Genomic DNA, 16,786 nt, shown 5'->3' on the forward strand with positions numbered 1-16,786 from the left:
CTGGGGGTATGATTTTACCACTTGAAAGAAACATTTTAATGTAATTTCTGTTCTAAGCTGCAAATATGCTATAGATTCAGTAAATGAATGTCATTGGGGAGGAGGGTGTGGGCAAATAATTAATTTTCACAATGAAACCTAAATTAGACACAGAAGAATTTAGTCAAATGAGTTGAAAAACCTGACAGAATAGAACACAGCTTCAATTAAACATTTGTCAAGAACAAATACAAAATGTGAACTGATGGGGCTAAATTTTACACTAAATATTAATAGTGGGTCTCCTGCAGTTACTAAATTTGACAATACGAACATTAAAAAGTATGTGATTAAGATTGCATAATACCATATTTGAGTTGATTTCTAGATGAATCAGCTGAGTCAGTTGACCTATTTCAGATGGAAGCAACGCTAAACGATTATGTGACAGCCGACAACGTGTCAAATGCTTCAGTTGGCAAAAAGTCTCTGGTAGCCAGTGTAACTCATTGTATGATACATCCAGCACCTCAAGATGGGTTGCTAACTGTTCAATAGTGTTGGGTAGGTCTGTCAACCCAACATCCGGAAGATGAAGCTCCCGCAGTGAAGAACATGTGCTCAATACATTGATAGGGAGCACCAGGAACATGTTGTATAGAACATGCCTGCAGAACAAAAAGCATCAAATAAATATCTACATGATTATCTACATTTATGTAATATACAATTAAAACAATTGGAAGGTTTATTTCTAAAGTGAAGTAAGTATCTCCAAGAAATGAAAATTTTCGGGAAATAAAAATGTTAATAAACTGCAATATTATGAAAAGGACAGTTGTTATTCACCATATAGCGGAGATGCTGAGTCGTGGATAGGCACAACTAAAGACTGTCACAAGTGCGGCTTCAGCTGCCAGAGACTGTGATCACAAGTGTGAGTGAGTTGTGTGTGTGTGTGTCATCTATTTTTGACAAAGGCCTTGTTGGCCGAGAGCTTATTTTGTGACAGTCAAAAAGACTGTTTTGCCTATCTGCGACTCAGCATCTCTGCTATATGGTGAGTAGCAACTATCCTTTTCATAATATTGTTACATTCCATACTGGATTTTTAATAATCTGTGTAATTTTCATTGCTGAGACTGTTGTTTTTTTTTTTATTGGCACATGGTTTGGTTGTTATGATCTAAATGCAGACATAATGGAGAGAATAATAGCAATTCTTAGGATAGGGTAGATAATGCAATTTGAACTTCGCAGGTAAGTCACTTTGAAGCAACACCACAGGATTTGTCTGTACATCACTGTTAAAACAAGAATAATGTTTACAAATTTATCACCATAACCTCTATTGTACAATTTGTACAGAAACCAGATGGCAGTTATAAGAGTCGAGGGACATGAAAGGGAAGCAGTGGTTGGGAAAGGAGTAAGACAGGGTTGTAGCCTCTCCCCGATGTTGTTCAATCTGTATATTGAGCAAGCAGTAAGGGGGAACAAAAGAAAAATTCGGAGTAGGTATTAAAATTCATGGAGAAGAAATAAAAACTTTGAGGTTCGCCGATGACATTGTAATTCTGCCAGAGACAGCAAAGGACTTGGAAGAGCAGTTGAATGGAATGGACAGTGTCTTGAAAGGAGGATATAAGATGAACATCAACAAAAGCAAAACAAGGACAATGGAATGTAGTCTAATTAAGTCGGGTGATGCTGAGGGAATTAGATTAGGAAATGAGACACTTAAAGTAGTAAAGGAGTTTTGCTATTTGGGGAGCAAAATAACTGATGATGGTCGAAGTAGAGAGGATATAAAATGTAGACTGGAAATGGCAAGGAAAGCGTTTCCGAAGAAGAGAAATTTGTTAACATCGAGTATAGATTTAAGTGTCAGGAAGTCATTTCTGAAAGTATTTGTATTGAGTGTAGCCATGTATGGAAGTGAAACATGGATGATAAATAGTATGGACAAGAAGAGAATAGAAGCTTTCGAAATGTGGTGCAACAGAAGAATGCTGAAGATTAGATGGGTAGATCACGTAACTAATGAGGAGGTATTGAATAGGATTGGGGAGAAGAGAAGTTTGTGGCACAACTTGACCAGAAGAAGGGATCGGTTGGTAGGACATGTTCTGAGGCATCAAGGGATCACCAATTTAGTATTGGAGGGCAGCGTGGAGGGTAAAAGTCGTAGAGGGAGACCAAGAGATGAATACACTAAGCAGATTCAGAAGGATGTAGGTTGCAGTAGGTACTGGGAGTTGAAAAAGCTTGCACAGGATAGAGTAGCATGGAGAGCTGCATCAAACCAGTCTCAGGACTGAAGACAACAACAACAACAACAACAACAACAACCTCTATTGATTTTTGGATTTAAAAAAAATATTTACAATGGGATTAAAATGCTGAACAAAAATGATAAACTTTTTATTAAGAATAAATTAATTACTATGCCCTGGTAACAGTATTCAACTTGATGGATAAGAAAATATATTTCACAAAATGGTGTAACATAATAATTATCAGTTACTACCCAATTACTTGGCTCAGGTCTACCACAGGACAGACCAATGAAGTGTGTGTACTCACTACGAAATGAAATGAAATTTTTAATCTATTCAACATCATCAATGTATAATTACGAAATGCGAACCTAGCCAATCAAAGCTGAAATTCCTTTCATCTTATCTTTTTTCGTTTTCTGATGACATGTTTTGACTGAAGTAATGTACAAATGCACCTTTATTGAAATGGTCGGTTCTGGTCATTTTTACTGATTACTAAACTGTCAAATGATGATAAAATGAAACAAAATTATAGCTACAACAGATCATACAATAGTGCCACAGTATATACAGAGAAACATAATAACTCAACCACCCATCAAGTAATACAATTATTTTTTTGTTGTTGAGCATAGATGGATGTTGCTTTTCAGAATGGTCACATAGTGACATGTACTCACCTTACAATTTGTAAGTTAACACATAACAGTCAACAGAATTACGTACTAATAACATAGCTCCCACAAGTCCAAAACTGGATCCAAAATAAGGATGGTAAATATGTACTCGATTTCATCCCATGTAGTCAAGTGTTGAGCATCTGTTCAATAACACATGATTTCAGTGTATGGCAGAGGTTGCTCATTTGTATGATTTCATGCAACATGATGCAACAATTTGTGGCTATTGTTGGCATTAAAAGGTTAATCATTCAGTCACATAACACTCTCTTCAAATCACGTAAATCAGCTGTATGGTAATGGAAGAATAAAGTTGTATGACATTGGTGCAAAATATGTAGAATGATGTTACTACAGTACTCCAAACCAAAAAATTTGAGACAAATTTTCTGAAGGAAGGGGGATATGTTACGCCCCAGGATAGTATCCCTGGCAGCTCCTGGAAGATGAACTCCATGTCTCAATGACCCGTAGACAGCCAGGTAAGGGGAAAAGCTCAGCAAGTTGTGGCAGACGCAGATGGGAAAATGACTGAGCACACAAGTCTACAAGCGAAGCATAATGACATCATGGAAGTCGAGAGGTACCGTCATACTAATGACAAAGCAGAGTGTCGTAAACTGGCCTCAGTACAATGCAACAGTAATTATTCACATGCTGAACCAGCAGAAAATAGCCTCTGAAAGGTGAAGTGCAGAAGTTTGAAGTCCTAGGAGAACTGACATCATGGGAAAACCAGGACACACGATGTCATTGCCACCCTGTCACACAGAGCACAAGGGAAGTGCAACATAAACACCCCACCCTCCTTAACACCCTCTGACTACTAAGTGTGGACTGCTGACTGCTGAGTGCGGACTGCTGACTGCCCAGTGTGTACTCTCAGCTCTTGCATCAGTTACAGCTATCCAGTGAGATGGGAGGCTGTGGAGGTCGACTGTGGGCATACCTGGCTGTCTCCAATCATCTGTGGGCCACAAGTTCGGCTGGAAGGACACTGCTGCTGCTAGCTACACTGCCAACTTCTGAGTCAATGCTGATGGGGCGTGGAGGGCACCACTGCCCTGCAGGCCTGCTGGAGACTTGACCTGCGTGACCAGGACGCTGTCTGTCAGTCACCTTTTAGAGGGTGGGGCACTGCTGCTGCTGCATCCTGTTTCTGAGTCTGACACCGATGCTGCTGGAGCCTGTCACCAAAAAAGGGGGATGAGAGCTGATCTCTGTGAGTCAGCAAGTACTTCAAGTGGACCTCAGCCGTGACTTCTTACGGCAAATCTTCTATGTCAACAAGAACACTCTGGAGATCGATACATAGAGCTGGAAGCATCCATGGGTCAATGGCTGCTCCTTGATATAATTGTCTCCACATGACACTTCAGTGGGCTGGTGGAACCGTAAGTCGAGCGTATACCGGGCTTCTTCCAATGACGAGACCACAACTCTGCCAGCTGGGGTGTGGTGCAGCATGTTGGAAGACAACCCTGTATTGGTGCTGAATAAATGTGTAATTGATAATGCTTTTGAGTGCATTTAGGCCCTTATCACTGCATCCTGCCCAGATCTATCCTGATGACTGTAGGAGTTGACTCCCATAATATTATCAAAATAATTTCTGTCTGTTTGACTAGCATGCACAAAGCAGAAAATCTGAGCATCCATGCAAAAAAATTACACACAAATGCTCTCAGTATTTCTAAAACAGACTAATCGGATAGCTGAAGCATTCTCTTTCAGTATTTTCAGTATACAGATATTTACACTAAGTTGTAAGGCTCGAATACCCGCAGAACTGTCTGAGCACCTGAGGGCGACACAGCGAGCCGCCTGAGAGCAAACAGGCAGATGACAAAACAACAGGAGAAGGACTGACAATGGAGATGGCACAGTGGAATAACAAATCCAATGAGTAAACCAAGGTCAAAAACGAAAGAGGTAGTGAATTCAGAACCAAACAACGATGTGTAGCTTGATCAATACAAGAGCACAGTGAAATCACAACTGATTACAGAGCTGCTGTTCAGCTGGTTTTACATGGAGGCCATAGATACTGATAGCCTGGCATGGTGGGCATGTGCCCACAGCAGTGCATGCAGTTGCAACGACAGTACCCACAGACGTAGCAGCCAGGTCCATTTGCTGTTATCTCGAGTTCTGCACCTTCTGGCAGGCCTTCAAACTCGCCAGATCGGGACGGCAGAAGACTGTTGCTGTGCAGACCACAGTTTCAGTAGTAGTAGTAGTAGTAGTAGTAGAGGGGTTTCTTGGGTGCACGACAGCAAGGTCTTCAGCGCCCACTCAGTAACATAGTGAGACGGGTGTCAAGAAAAAAAACTCAGAACAGTAATATAAAACAGAACATAAAACACAGGTAACAAGCTTTGAAAAATATGTGCCCACCCACACCGAAGCGTGGGATGAAGCAGGGTGTCAGCAGTAAAACATGGACAACACAGGAAGAAAGTGGTAGAGGGAGCTAAAACAATGTAGCAGATGGAAGTGGCTGGCTGACCGCAAGGAAAAAAGGGAGGAGTCAGCCGCTCTGCAATACACTAAACCTCCACCCTAAAAGTTTAGGCCAGAGTCCAGACACATCACAAAACTTTAAAACCCTTGACACACACACCTCATCGTTAGCTAAAACACAAGGCAGATCCCCATCAACTTGTGCTTCTGCCCTTGCATCACGGTATAAAATGCAGTCTGTTAAAATGTGCCGGACAGAGATGTGCACACGACAAGCATCACAAAACGGAGGATCTTCCCGCCGTAATAAAAAGCCATGTGTGAGAAGACAGTGCCCGATCCGAAGACCTGTGAGGGCCACTTCTTCCCGTCTGAGCAACCGGCAGGAGGAACGCCACGGCTGAGTTGTTGACTTCACTAACCGCAGTTTATTGGCCGTCACCGCCAGCCATTCTTCCTCCCACAACTCCATGCACTTCCTGTGGAGTGCAGAGATGACAGACTGCAAGGGAATAGGACACTGGACCACATCCTGCTCTCTGCAGGCCTCCTTGGCAGCCCGATCGGCCTGTTCATTGCCCCATATGCCTACGTGACCAGGCACCCAGCAGAAGGATACCTCCTTTCCCCGCCGTTGGAGCAAGTACAGTTGGTCATATATCAGCTGGACCATCTCCTCAGTTGGGTACAGATTTTGCAGTGATTGTAAGGCACTATGAGAATCGGAGCACAGAAGAAATCGATTGCCCCGAAAATGATTCATCTGCTCCAGTGCCTCCAGGACTGCGTGGAGCTCCGCCGCGAAAATGGTATATTGATCAGGGAGGCGAAGCTGGGTAACATGATCACGGAACACCACAGAACAGCCAAGGAAAGTCTCCTGTTTGGATCCATCAGTGTAAACGACAGTGAAATCGTGATGCAAATCTAAAATGTTAAAAAACAGAGATTGGAATCTAAAATCTGGTATGCTATCTTTCTTAAAAGTAGTCAAATCTGAAATAAGTTTGGGTCTCCAGAGGAGCCAAGGTGGAAATCTGCTCCAACCGCAACGTAAAACACGAAGACCAGCCATAGACATCGCAGCGAGGCAATCCTGTGAGCGAATCCCATAGGGCTGCGTCGCACGTTGCCGGTGACGAAATAGCCGTGACAGAGGAGGCTGAGCAACGGTATGGTATGCAGGTGTGCATGGTGTGGACAAAGTTTTATAGGCCTGGCGCACTGTAAGTAGCCGTCGCCGCATATGAAGTGGCGGTTCACCAGCCTCCGCACAGAGGCTTGGTATGGGGCTAGTCCGGAATGCCCCAGTGGCCAACCGAAGCCCTTCATGGTGCACAACGTCCAACATCTTTAAGTAAGAAGGCCTCGCAGACCCATACACCGTGCATCCATTATCGAGCCGAGATCGCACAAACGCCCCATAAAACTGGAACAGACAAGTCCTATCAGCTCCCCATGTACTGTGGCTAAGACATTTCAAAATACTTAAAGCCTTAAGTGACCGTCATTTCAGGTCTTTAAGATGAGGTAACCGCATAAGCTTCGAGTAAAAAATGAGCCCCAGAAATCTCACAGTGTCTTTAAAAGTAAGAATAGTGTCCCTCATCCTCAACTCAGGAAAGGTTAAAATCGAACGAGACCGGTGAAAAAGAACACATACAGACTTCTCGGTGGAAAACTTAAAACCACTCTTCTGCGCCCAGTCATCCAAACGTCTAAGAGTAAGTTGCAACTGATGCGTTGTCATTGCAAGGCTTGAAGAAGAGCAAAACAAAGAGAAATCATCCACAAACAAGGAACACTGGACAGGATTTTTCACTATGGACATAATGCTATTAATAGCAATGGCAAAGAGAGTCACACTTAAAACGCTACCCTGAGGGACACCGTTCTCCTACTCAAAGTGGTCAGACAGGACATCACCAATTCGGTATCTAAAATATCGTGGCGAGAGGAAAGACTGAATAAAAAGAGGAAGACAACCACGAAAGCCCCAGTCGTGAAGCTGCTCCCGGATGAGACGCCTCCAAGTGGTATCGTAAGCCATCTCGATGTCGAAAAATACACCTAGAAGGTGATGACGGCGTAGGAAAGCTTGTTGTATAGCCGCCTCCAGGAGGGCAAGGTTATAGAAGGTGGAACGAAACCTCCTGAACCCACCCTGAAAGCAACTAAGGAGTTGCTGGGATTCTAACATCCAGACAAGGCGGCGGTTGACCATCCGCTCCAAGGTCTTCCCCATGCAACTAGTAAGGGCAACACTACAGTAGCTACTCGGACTCGTGCGGTCTTTCCCAGGTTTTAAAAAAGGAATTAAAATTGCCTCACGCCACACATCAGGAAAGTGACCCGACGCCCAAATGGCATTAAAAAGTGCGAGGAGGATTTCTTTGTTGCGCATTGTGAAGTGCCATAGCATACTGAAATGGATCCTGTCGTGACTAGGGGATGTGTCACGAGCTGCAGACAATGCAGAATCCAGCTCCCACATAGAAAATGGGTAGTTGTAAACTTCATGAGAGGTGGACTGGAAGTCCAGACTACATCTCTCAGCAACTGCTCTATGGTGCTGGAAACCTGGATCCTGACTGGTTGTTGCAGTAACTGTGGCAAAATATGCTGCCATAGTCTGGGCAATGTCTCGCGGATCCGTATGGAGTGTGCTGTTATTCATTACAGCAGCTATGGGGCACCTCCCTCCTCTGCCAGAAATTCTCTTGATGGTCTCCCACACAATGGAACTTTTGGTGGAACGATTAATGGTGTTCAGGAACTTTTGCCATGACCTCTTCTTGCTCTCACGAATAATGCGGCGACATCTTGCCCTCGCCACCCAAAAGGCTGCAAGATTCTCAACAGTCGGCCTACACTGGAACCGACGCAGAGCTGCACGCCTGGTCCTGACTGCAAAGTGGCATTCGGCACTCCACCAAGGGACAGGTGGCCTCTTCCGGTGGCCTGTGGAATGGATGCTGCAGCGGTGTGGTGGACCGTTTTGGTAATATGATCCACCCACGCCTCAACATTCGCACAGTGTTCGAACTGGGCCAACTGGCTATAAAGTGTCCGGTCGGCTCCACTGAACACCCATCGTGGTGGTCTCCTTTCGGGGCCCACGCCATCTGGCAGGTGAAACCAGATTGGGAAATGATCATTGCCGTGCAAGTCAGCGACCACTTCCCAATGAGCACCCGTGGCAAGAGCTGGAGAGCAATGGCAGAGAACGACCCAGTCGCTGTGCAGAAATGAGTGCTCTGTCCTCCATTGAGCAGTAGGCACAGGGTGACAGGAGAAGCCTCTAAATTGCTCTACCCCTAGGACAGGTAATTGCAGAGCCCCAAAGCACATTGTGGGCATTAAAATCACCACAAATAATGAATGGCTGGGGGAGCTGTGTAAGAAGGTCGGTGAGGGCCGCTTCATCAAGTGCATCATGTGGGGGCAAGTAAAGCGAACATACAGTCAATGGATGACGCACGTGCACGGACACAGCGACGGCCTGTAAAGTCATCATAAGTGAGAGAGGCGAGGAGTGGTAGTCCGTCCTGACGAAAATACCTACGCCTCCTCTAGCTCTCTCTCCACGCAGGTCATCCTTTTTGTGGAGTTTATAGCCTCGTAGCTCAGGGGAGTATGAGGGATGGAAATAAGTCTTCTGGAGACATAGACACAGTGGTCTACCCTGAGAGAGTAGACGAAGTTCCTCCACATGCGTCCTGAACCCTTGCAAGTTCCACTGAAGTATGGGAGCCATCTATGATGGGGGTAGCACCTTCATCCTGTCTCTCCGACGGGGCGAGGACACCGCAGCAGGTGGAGGGGCAGGTGTGGGGCGAGATGATTGCCCCACACATACATCGTATTCCATCAACTCTGGGGAAGAGTCAGATGAAGCCTCACATAAAACAACATCCGCATGGTCAGACGGATTACCACGGGATTTGACCCGCTGTTGCTGCTGTACAGGAGCTTTCTGTGGTTTGGTGGGCTTTGGGGGAGCCGACATGGGAGTGGTAATGGGCATACTGGGCTTCGGAACAGCCTCAGCTGTTGGAGGCGCCAGGGGCTGGCCCAAGTTTGCCACTGTACCTTTGTCTGCCGTTCGAGTAGGGCTACCGGCTCTGAAACACTGGCTGCGTTGCAAGTGCACTGACAGCTGTAGGTATTAGTGCCAACAGTCACAACCTCTGTCTGCGTTGTGGCATCGGCTTTTGGATTTGAACTGTGGATGCAAAAGATGCAGCAAATGTGGGAGGTTGCATCGACCTATAGATCTTCTTGGCCTCACCATAGGGGATACGCTTGGTTGTTTTTATTTCCTGGACTTTGCATTCCTCTAAAAATATGCGGCAGTCCCTATTCCAAACAGGGTGGTTTTCAGAGCAATTGATACAGTTGGCCGGATATGAGCAACCAACTCCTTCATGAGCAGCCTTACCACAGTTGCCACAAGTCACTTTGCCTTTACACCCTAAGGTGGTATACCCAAAACGCTGGCATTTAAAACAGCATATTGGGGTCGGGAAATAAGGTTTCACACTAAGGCGAAGGAAGCCAGCTTTAACGTGTTCAGGAAGTTTAGTGCTATCGAAAGAGAATAAACGAGTCGGATTTGACAAGATTGCCATCAACCCTCTTCATGATATGTTGGACATCAACAATACCTTCCGGAGCCCACTCACGTTGCAGTTCTTCCTTGGGAATGTCAACTAGATCCCGGCATGTCACAACACCTTTGCTGCAGTTCAAGGTGCTGTGCAGTTCAGTGTCTATGGCATACTCTCCAAGGCATTTAGCAGATTGGAGGTTAGTTGCTTGCTGGGAAGTGGAAGTTTCCACTAGCAAGGTCCCATTACGTAAACGCTTCACCGATTTTAAGGAGCCACAGATTCCCTACAAACCCTTTTGTATATAGAAGGGCGAAACCTTCTCGAAACTACCCTCCTTCCGTTTCACAATGAGAAACACATTCTGACTACCAGAATGCATTCTGTTACCTAAGACTGGACTTGTCAAAGAAGTGTCGGAGTCAGTGGGACTGACTACGCAAGCTCTTTTAAGAGACTGGGTGTTAGAACCTTCCAGCGGCCCACCCTTTCCGCTGGGAGGAAGAAAAGAGGATTTCGAAGGATCCATCTCGGTCCCACGTGCAGCTAGGGAAATAGAAGTCCACCTAGACAGAGCCCCGCGTGCCTAGGTAAGACTTATACAACTGAGGTGCGGCAGGTTCCCCAGAAGTTGCCCGCTAACAACTGTTCCACCTCAACAGCCATGCATCTCATCAGTGCGCACCACACCTTGAGATTGAGGTGTTGTTTATAGAGGTTTATTCCATCCTCACGATCCGGGTGGTCAAGCCAAATCCCCATTCTCTGAGACACACAACATTCCACCGCTGCGCCGCACGGTGGTCGCTGAAGTATGCCCAGAGCTTACAGTGACAGAGGACAGGCGGTGCTTACCAGTCCCCAGCTCAGGAACCCTGGGGTCATCAAGCCTGTACCCAGCACCTGAATGCCGTATGTGGTGTCACCGCCAGACACCACACTTGCTAGGTGGTAGCCTTTAAATCGGCCGCGGTCCGCTAGTATGCGTCCGACCCGCGTGTTGCCACTGACAGTGATTGCAGACCAAGCGCCGCCACATGGCAGGTCTAGAGAGACGTCCAGGCACTCTCCCCAGTCGTACAGCCGACTTAGCCAGAGATGGATCACTGACAACTACGCTCTCATTTGCCGAGACGATAGTTAGCATAGCCTTCAGCTACGTCATTTGCTACGACCTAGCTAGGCGCCATAGCATTTGATATTATTTTATATTGTGGTTATAACATGTACCGTCAAGAGAGATGTTCTACAATTGTGGATTAAAGTTAAGTATTACATCAACTACGTACTTTATTTGCTACTATTAATTCCTTTAACTGTTCCAGACCTCACGCCAATCTGCGTGAGCTTAACACGTGCCTTTCAGCTTCCTCTCATTGTGACTTGGCTGTCTTGCCAAGTCACAACACCGTGTGTGTGTGTGTGTGTGTGTGTGTGTGTGTGTGTCAAACAAAAGCGCTGGCAGGTCGATAGACACACAAACAAACACAAACATACACACAAAATTCTAGCTTTCGCAACCAATGGTTGCCTCGTCAGGAAAGAGGGAAGGAGAAGGAAAGACAAAAGGATATGGGTTTTAAGGGAGAGGGTAAGGAGTCATTCCAATCCCGGGAGCGGAAAGACTTACCTTAGGGGGAAAAAAGGACAGGTATACACTCGCACACACACACATATCCATCCACACATATATATATATAAAACCACATCCTTTCATCTTTCCCTCTCCTTCCCAGGTATACACTCGCACACACACACATATCCATCCACACATATGTGTGATATGTGTGTGTGTGGGAGTGTATACCTGTCCGTTTTTCCCCCAAGGTAAGTCTTTCCGCTCCCGGGATTGGAATGACTCCTTACCCTCTCCCTTAAAACCCACATCCTTTCATCTTTCCCTCTCCTTCCCTCTTTCCTGACGAAGCAACTGTGGGTTGCGAAAGCTCGAAATTTTGTGTGTGTGTGTGTGTGTGTGTGTGTGTGTGTGTGTGTGTGTGTGTGTGTGTGTGCGTTCTTTTTTTATTGTGCCTATCTACCAGCGCTTTCCCGTTTGGTAAGTCATGGAATCTTTGTTTTTAATATATATATATATAAAACTGTTGTTGATATTTACAGTTTCATGCGATAACTACAACACGGAACACTATCAACATTTAAATTCGGAAAAATAATAATATTTGCATGCAACAGTTGCATCTAATTATCTAGCAATGTAACTTAGCATTTAACGGTATTAAACACACAGAAGACATACCTTTTAGATGCATCTCTCTGATTGCCCATGTGCAATGCATCCAAACTGCCCAAACCAAACAACATGGAAACTGTGTTGAGTTTTAGGCAGCAGTTTGACAAGTTGAGACATGCTATAGGACAACTTCCATGGAGAGCACTGACTGGCTGGCTTGCCATGCCTCTCATTTCATAATTAAAACTTAGATCAACACTTTGTAGCTTTCTGCAACTGTCTTCAAATACCCAGCGAGGAGTTTCTTGCAAATTATTGTGGCTACAATTAAAAGAAATGAGTGAATGTGCACAGCGAGGTGGGCGGTCCAATACGATCAGTTCATTGTGAGATACATCTAAATACGAAAGTTGTGGTAGTCCAGTGGTGATACACGTGGGTAACGCTGTTATGTTATTGCCTGAAACATTCAATGATCTCAAACTCATAATTTGCGAAAGGCTATCTGGAATGGTTTTTAATCTGTTTCTTGATACATTTAGGTCATCTAACTTCACAAGTTTACACAGAGATTCCGGTAAAGTCTCCAAGCAGTTCCCTGACACATTTAGATATATAAGACTCTTTAGCAGCCCTATATTATCTGGAAGAGATTTCAAGCCATTCATAGATATATTTAAACTTTGAAGATATTGCAGTCGGCATACGCTAGAAGGAATAAATTTAATACTGTTTGAAGCTACATTAAGGCACTTGAGAGATGGGACAACGTCCAGATCATGTGGTAGCTTTTCTATGCAATTATGTGATACATCCAAGTTTTCAACTCTGACTAATTTGCCTAGGTTTTGAGGAAATTTCTTGAATTTATTCCTCTTCAATTTGAGAGCAGTCACATTCACAAGATGTACTGTAAAACATGCAGGCAGCTCCTGTAAACAATACAAAATATTACTGTTTTACATTAGAGGCGATTTTTGAACATCTTATAACAGTTATGTTTACATTATGTATGAATAAGAGACCATACACATACATATTTTACAAGGAACACACAGAAAAATGATTTGATGCGAAACGGTTCCTTTTGGAGTGCTGTAACTAAACACAAATGTAGACATAACTTTATTCCGTTGTGTCATTCCAAGTTTAAATCATTTGATATTCACCTCAGATAATTATTTATTCACTATAAATACAATGGTTGCATATCCAGAACCATGGTCCTGTTCATATTTTTACAAAGGAAAGGGTAGTGGTGGTGGTGGTGTAATTAGGGCCTCGACAGCACAATCATCACTGCTCTTAATGGATATCAAAGTACATCTCTCATGGTTTGAATGACATCTGTTCTTACAAGCAAAATTGCTGCAACATTTCCACAGGAACACACATTAACAGATTTTCTCAGACTTGGCTACACAGACACAAATAATGTAATTGGACAGATAAAAAATCCACTGACCAAGCAGCAGCAGCAGCACACAAGCATAAAAGGAGGTTATAATTAGGCAACCTTTTGGAGCCAATGGCTCTAAGAAAAGGGGTAGATTTTGGGAATGTTGCGCAGAACTGCAGGTCAGGGGAGACTTACCAGATGGGATGAGAAGGAAGGACTGATTGTTGGGGACTGCACCGGATGAAATTTGAAAACCTGAGAGTTTAAAGGTGGAAGACAGGGTAATATGCACGACAGAGTTACTGCTTAAACATTTTGCACAAGTTAATAAGAGTGTAATAAGAGTGAAAAGGCAAGTGCATTGTAAGTAACAGAGGTGGGAGAGGAGCAGCAAAAACAGACAGGTAAGAAAATGAAAGATGTAGAAAACTAAAATGGAGAGAAGAAAGGAGTAACTACTGTGAAGAAATTCTGAGACAGAAGCAATTAATATAAATTAAGGCCAGGTGGGTGGCGAGAACGAAGGACATGTAGTAACGATAGTTCCCACCAGTGATATTCTGTGAAACTGGTCTCTGGGGGAAGAATCCAGATAGCACGTGTGGTGCAACAGGCACTGAGGTCATGACTGTAATGTTGTAGAGAATGCTCTGCAACAGGGTATTATTTGTTGCCAGTATACACCCTCTGCCTATGCCCATTCATCCTAACTGATAATTTGGTGGTAGACAGAACAGTGTTTACACAACAGCTGGTATAAGACATGTCATTTCACAGGTGGCTCGCTCTTTGACAGTATATGTTTTGCCAATTACAGGACTGGTATAGGTGGTGTTAGGAGGGTGCATAGGGCAAGTCTTGCAGCAGGGACAGTCGCAGGGGTAGGAGTCACAGGACAGGGAGATGGGTGCAGAAGCAGCACAGGGTCTGGCAAGACTATTGCAGATTGGGAGAGCAACGAAAAGCTATTATAGGTGTGGTGAGCAAAATCTCAGACAGAATAGATCTCATTTCAGGGCATGATTTTAGGAAGCCATGGCCTTGTCGAAGTAGCTGATTAAGACATTCCAGACCAGGATAATACTGAGTGACCAGCGGTGTGGTCTGAAGAAGTTTTTTGGAGGGATCAGCAGTACCAGGATTGAATATGATGGCCTGTGAAATCTGCTTCTGAACCAGGCTGGTGAGGTAATTACATCCAGTGAAGGCTGAGGTCAGAATGATGGCTAATGTTAATGTCGTGTGACTAGGGCCTCCCGTGGGGTAGACTGTTCGTCGGGTGCAAGGCTTTCGATTTGACGCCACTTTGGCGACTTGTGCGTCGATGGGGATGAAATGATGATGATAAGAATAACACAACACCCAGTCCCTGAGTAGAGAAAATCTCCAACCCAGCCGGGAATCAAACCCGGACCCGTAGGATTGACATTCTGTCGCACTGACCACTCAGCTACCGGGGGCGGAGAGAATGATGGTGAATTGCTGTAAAGAGTCTGTATCTGAACAAATATGGTTGCCTTGAATGCCAAGGCTGTATGGGAGGGAGGGCATGTTTGACATGGAAAGGATTTCAACTGTCAAAATGTAAGTACTGTGTTAGCTAGTACGTTTAATGTGGACAGAAGCGTGTAGCTGCTGTTCAGTGAGGACGAGATCAACAACATGGAAAGCTGCGTAGGATTCAGAATAGGACGATGTGAAATTTAATTGGGAGAAGGTATTCAGAGATTCCTGGAATATTAAAGGTCTATATGATAAAGATGTCATCAATGTTATCTAAACCAAACCAGGGGCTGAAGGCTCATGGATCCCAGGAAAGCCCCCTCCGAGTGACCCATGAAATGGTTGGCATAGGAATGAGCCATCCTGGCTCCCATGGCCGTACCCTGATGTGTTGGAACCAGGTGAGTGCTGACTGAGGAAATGTTCAGCAGCAGACAGGCCATATACGTGGGGAATGTTGGTAAAGAATGAGGTGGCATCAATGTAACAAGCAAAGTGTGTGGTGGGAGTGGGATGGGCAAGGATTTCCGACCATGTAGAAAATGGTTGGTACCTTTGATATAGGAGGGTAGTCTTTGTATTATGGGTTACAGGTGCTGATCAACTGAGGCAGATCTATGTTTGGTGAGTGCTTTGAAGCCAGCAACTATTGGAAGGCCAGGACGATTGGGTTTGGGGATCTTAGGAAGAAGGTAAAAGGTGGGGATGCGTAGTTTGGGTGTGGTGAGAAGTTCTATGGATTGAGGTGGTACTCCTCGTAAGGGGCCTGAGGTTTTAAGGAGGGACTGTAGATCAATTTGAATCACAGGAATGGGGTCTTGATGGCAGACACTGTACGTAGAGGTGTCGGACAGCCGGCGTAGACCTTCACTAACATACACCTTTCGATCAAGCCCCACAGTGGTAGATCATTTGTCTGCTGGAAGGATAATGATGGGGTCATAAGCTTTTAGGCAATGTGAACCCTGGAGTTCTGCAGAGGACAACTTAGGGTCATGTTTTAGGGACCTGAGGAAAGGCTGTGAAGCAATGATGGATGTGAGGAATTCTTGAAAGGCTTGTAAGGAATGATTTTGAGATAGTGGTGGTTAATCAAGCTGGGATCGTCATCGGAACTGCTCAAGGCAGGGTTCAATGTCACATTTGCTGTTGGAAAGGTTTTGGGATTGTGTTACAAAGTGATATTTCCAGTTGATGTTATGTGTGAAGGAAAGTATGGTCTTCACCAAAGCAACATGATCAAATGCAGGTTTAGGGCTGGTAGTGAGACCCTCACATAATAAAGATAATTTAAAAAGGGAGAGTGCTTTAGACGAGATGTTGAGGACACTGTACTGTTGTGACTGGTTCTTGTGATTATGAGTTATTCTTGGTCTGGGAGACACTGGTGAGGGCTGTGGGATATTAAGGAGGTCGGCCAAGCTCGGTTTGTAGGAGAGGAGTGGTGGTTGATGGTGTGGCTGTCTAGGGAGCTGCAGTGGGACAGAAATGGAAACACCACTGTTCAGGTAGTTTGGGAGAAAGCGAGATCACATTTTTGAGGTGAAATCTGGCATGTTGTTGCAGTTTGAAGTTGGCTTGGTGGATGATACCATCCAAGGAAACATGAGGGGCACATAACTGCAGGATTTATAGGAGTGGAGAGGAAATTCGCTGAGGAGGCATGCAGGTCACAGATT

The 16,786-nt window shown here is 44.8% G+C and overlaps 1 protein-coding gene across 3 annotated transcripts in view; it reads right to left on the minus strand.

Moving 5' to 3' along the window:
* LOC124777444 (leucine-rich repeat-containing protein 1-like) overlaps positions 1-16,786 on the minus strand; it is a 139,024-nt gene that overhangs the window by 68,766 nt on the left and 53,472 nt on the right. For all 3 annotated transcript variants that reach the window (XM_047252856.1, XM_047252855.1, XM_047252857.1), the window contains 2 exons: positions 12,272-13,137; positions 347-647 (listed from right to left, as the gene is read on the minus strand). In XM_047252856.1, coding sequence (XP_047108812.1) covers positions 347-647; positions 12,272-13,137 — 1,167 coding nt within the window. The remainder of the gene's footprint in view (positions 1-346; positions 648-12,271; positions 13,138-16,786) is intronic.

This window comes from Schistocerca piceifrons, chromosome 2 (genome assembly GCF_021461385.2).
Source record: "Schistocerca piceifrons isolate TAMUIC-IGC-003096 chromosome 2, iqSchPice1.1, whole genome shotgun sequence".
NCBI lineage: Eukaryota > Metazoa > Arthropoda > Insecta > Orthoptera > Acrididae > Schistocerca > Schistocerca piceifrons.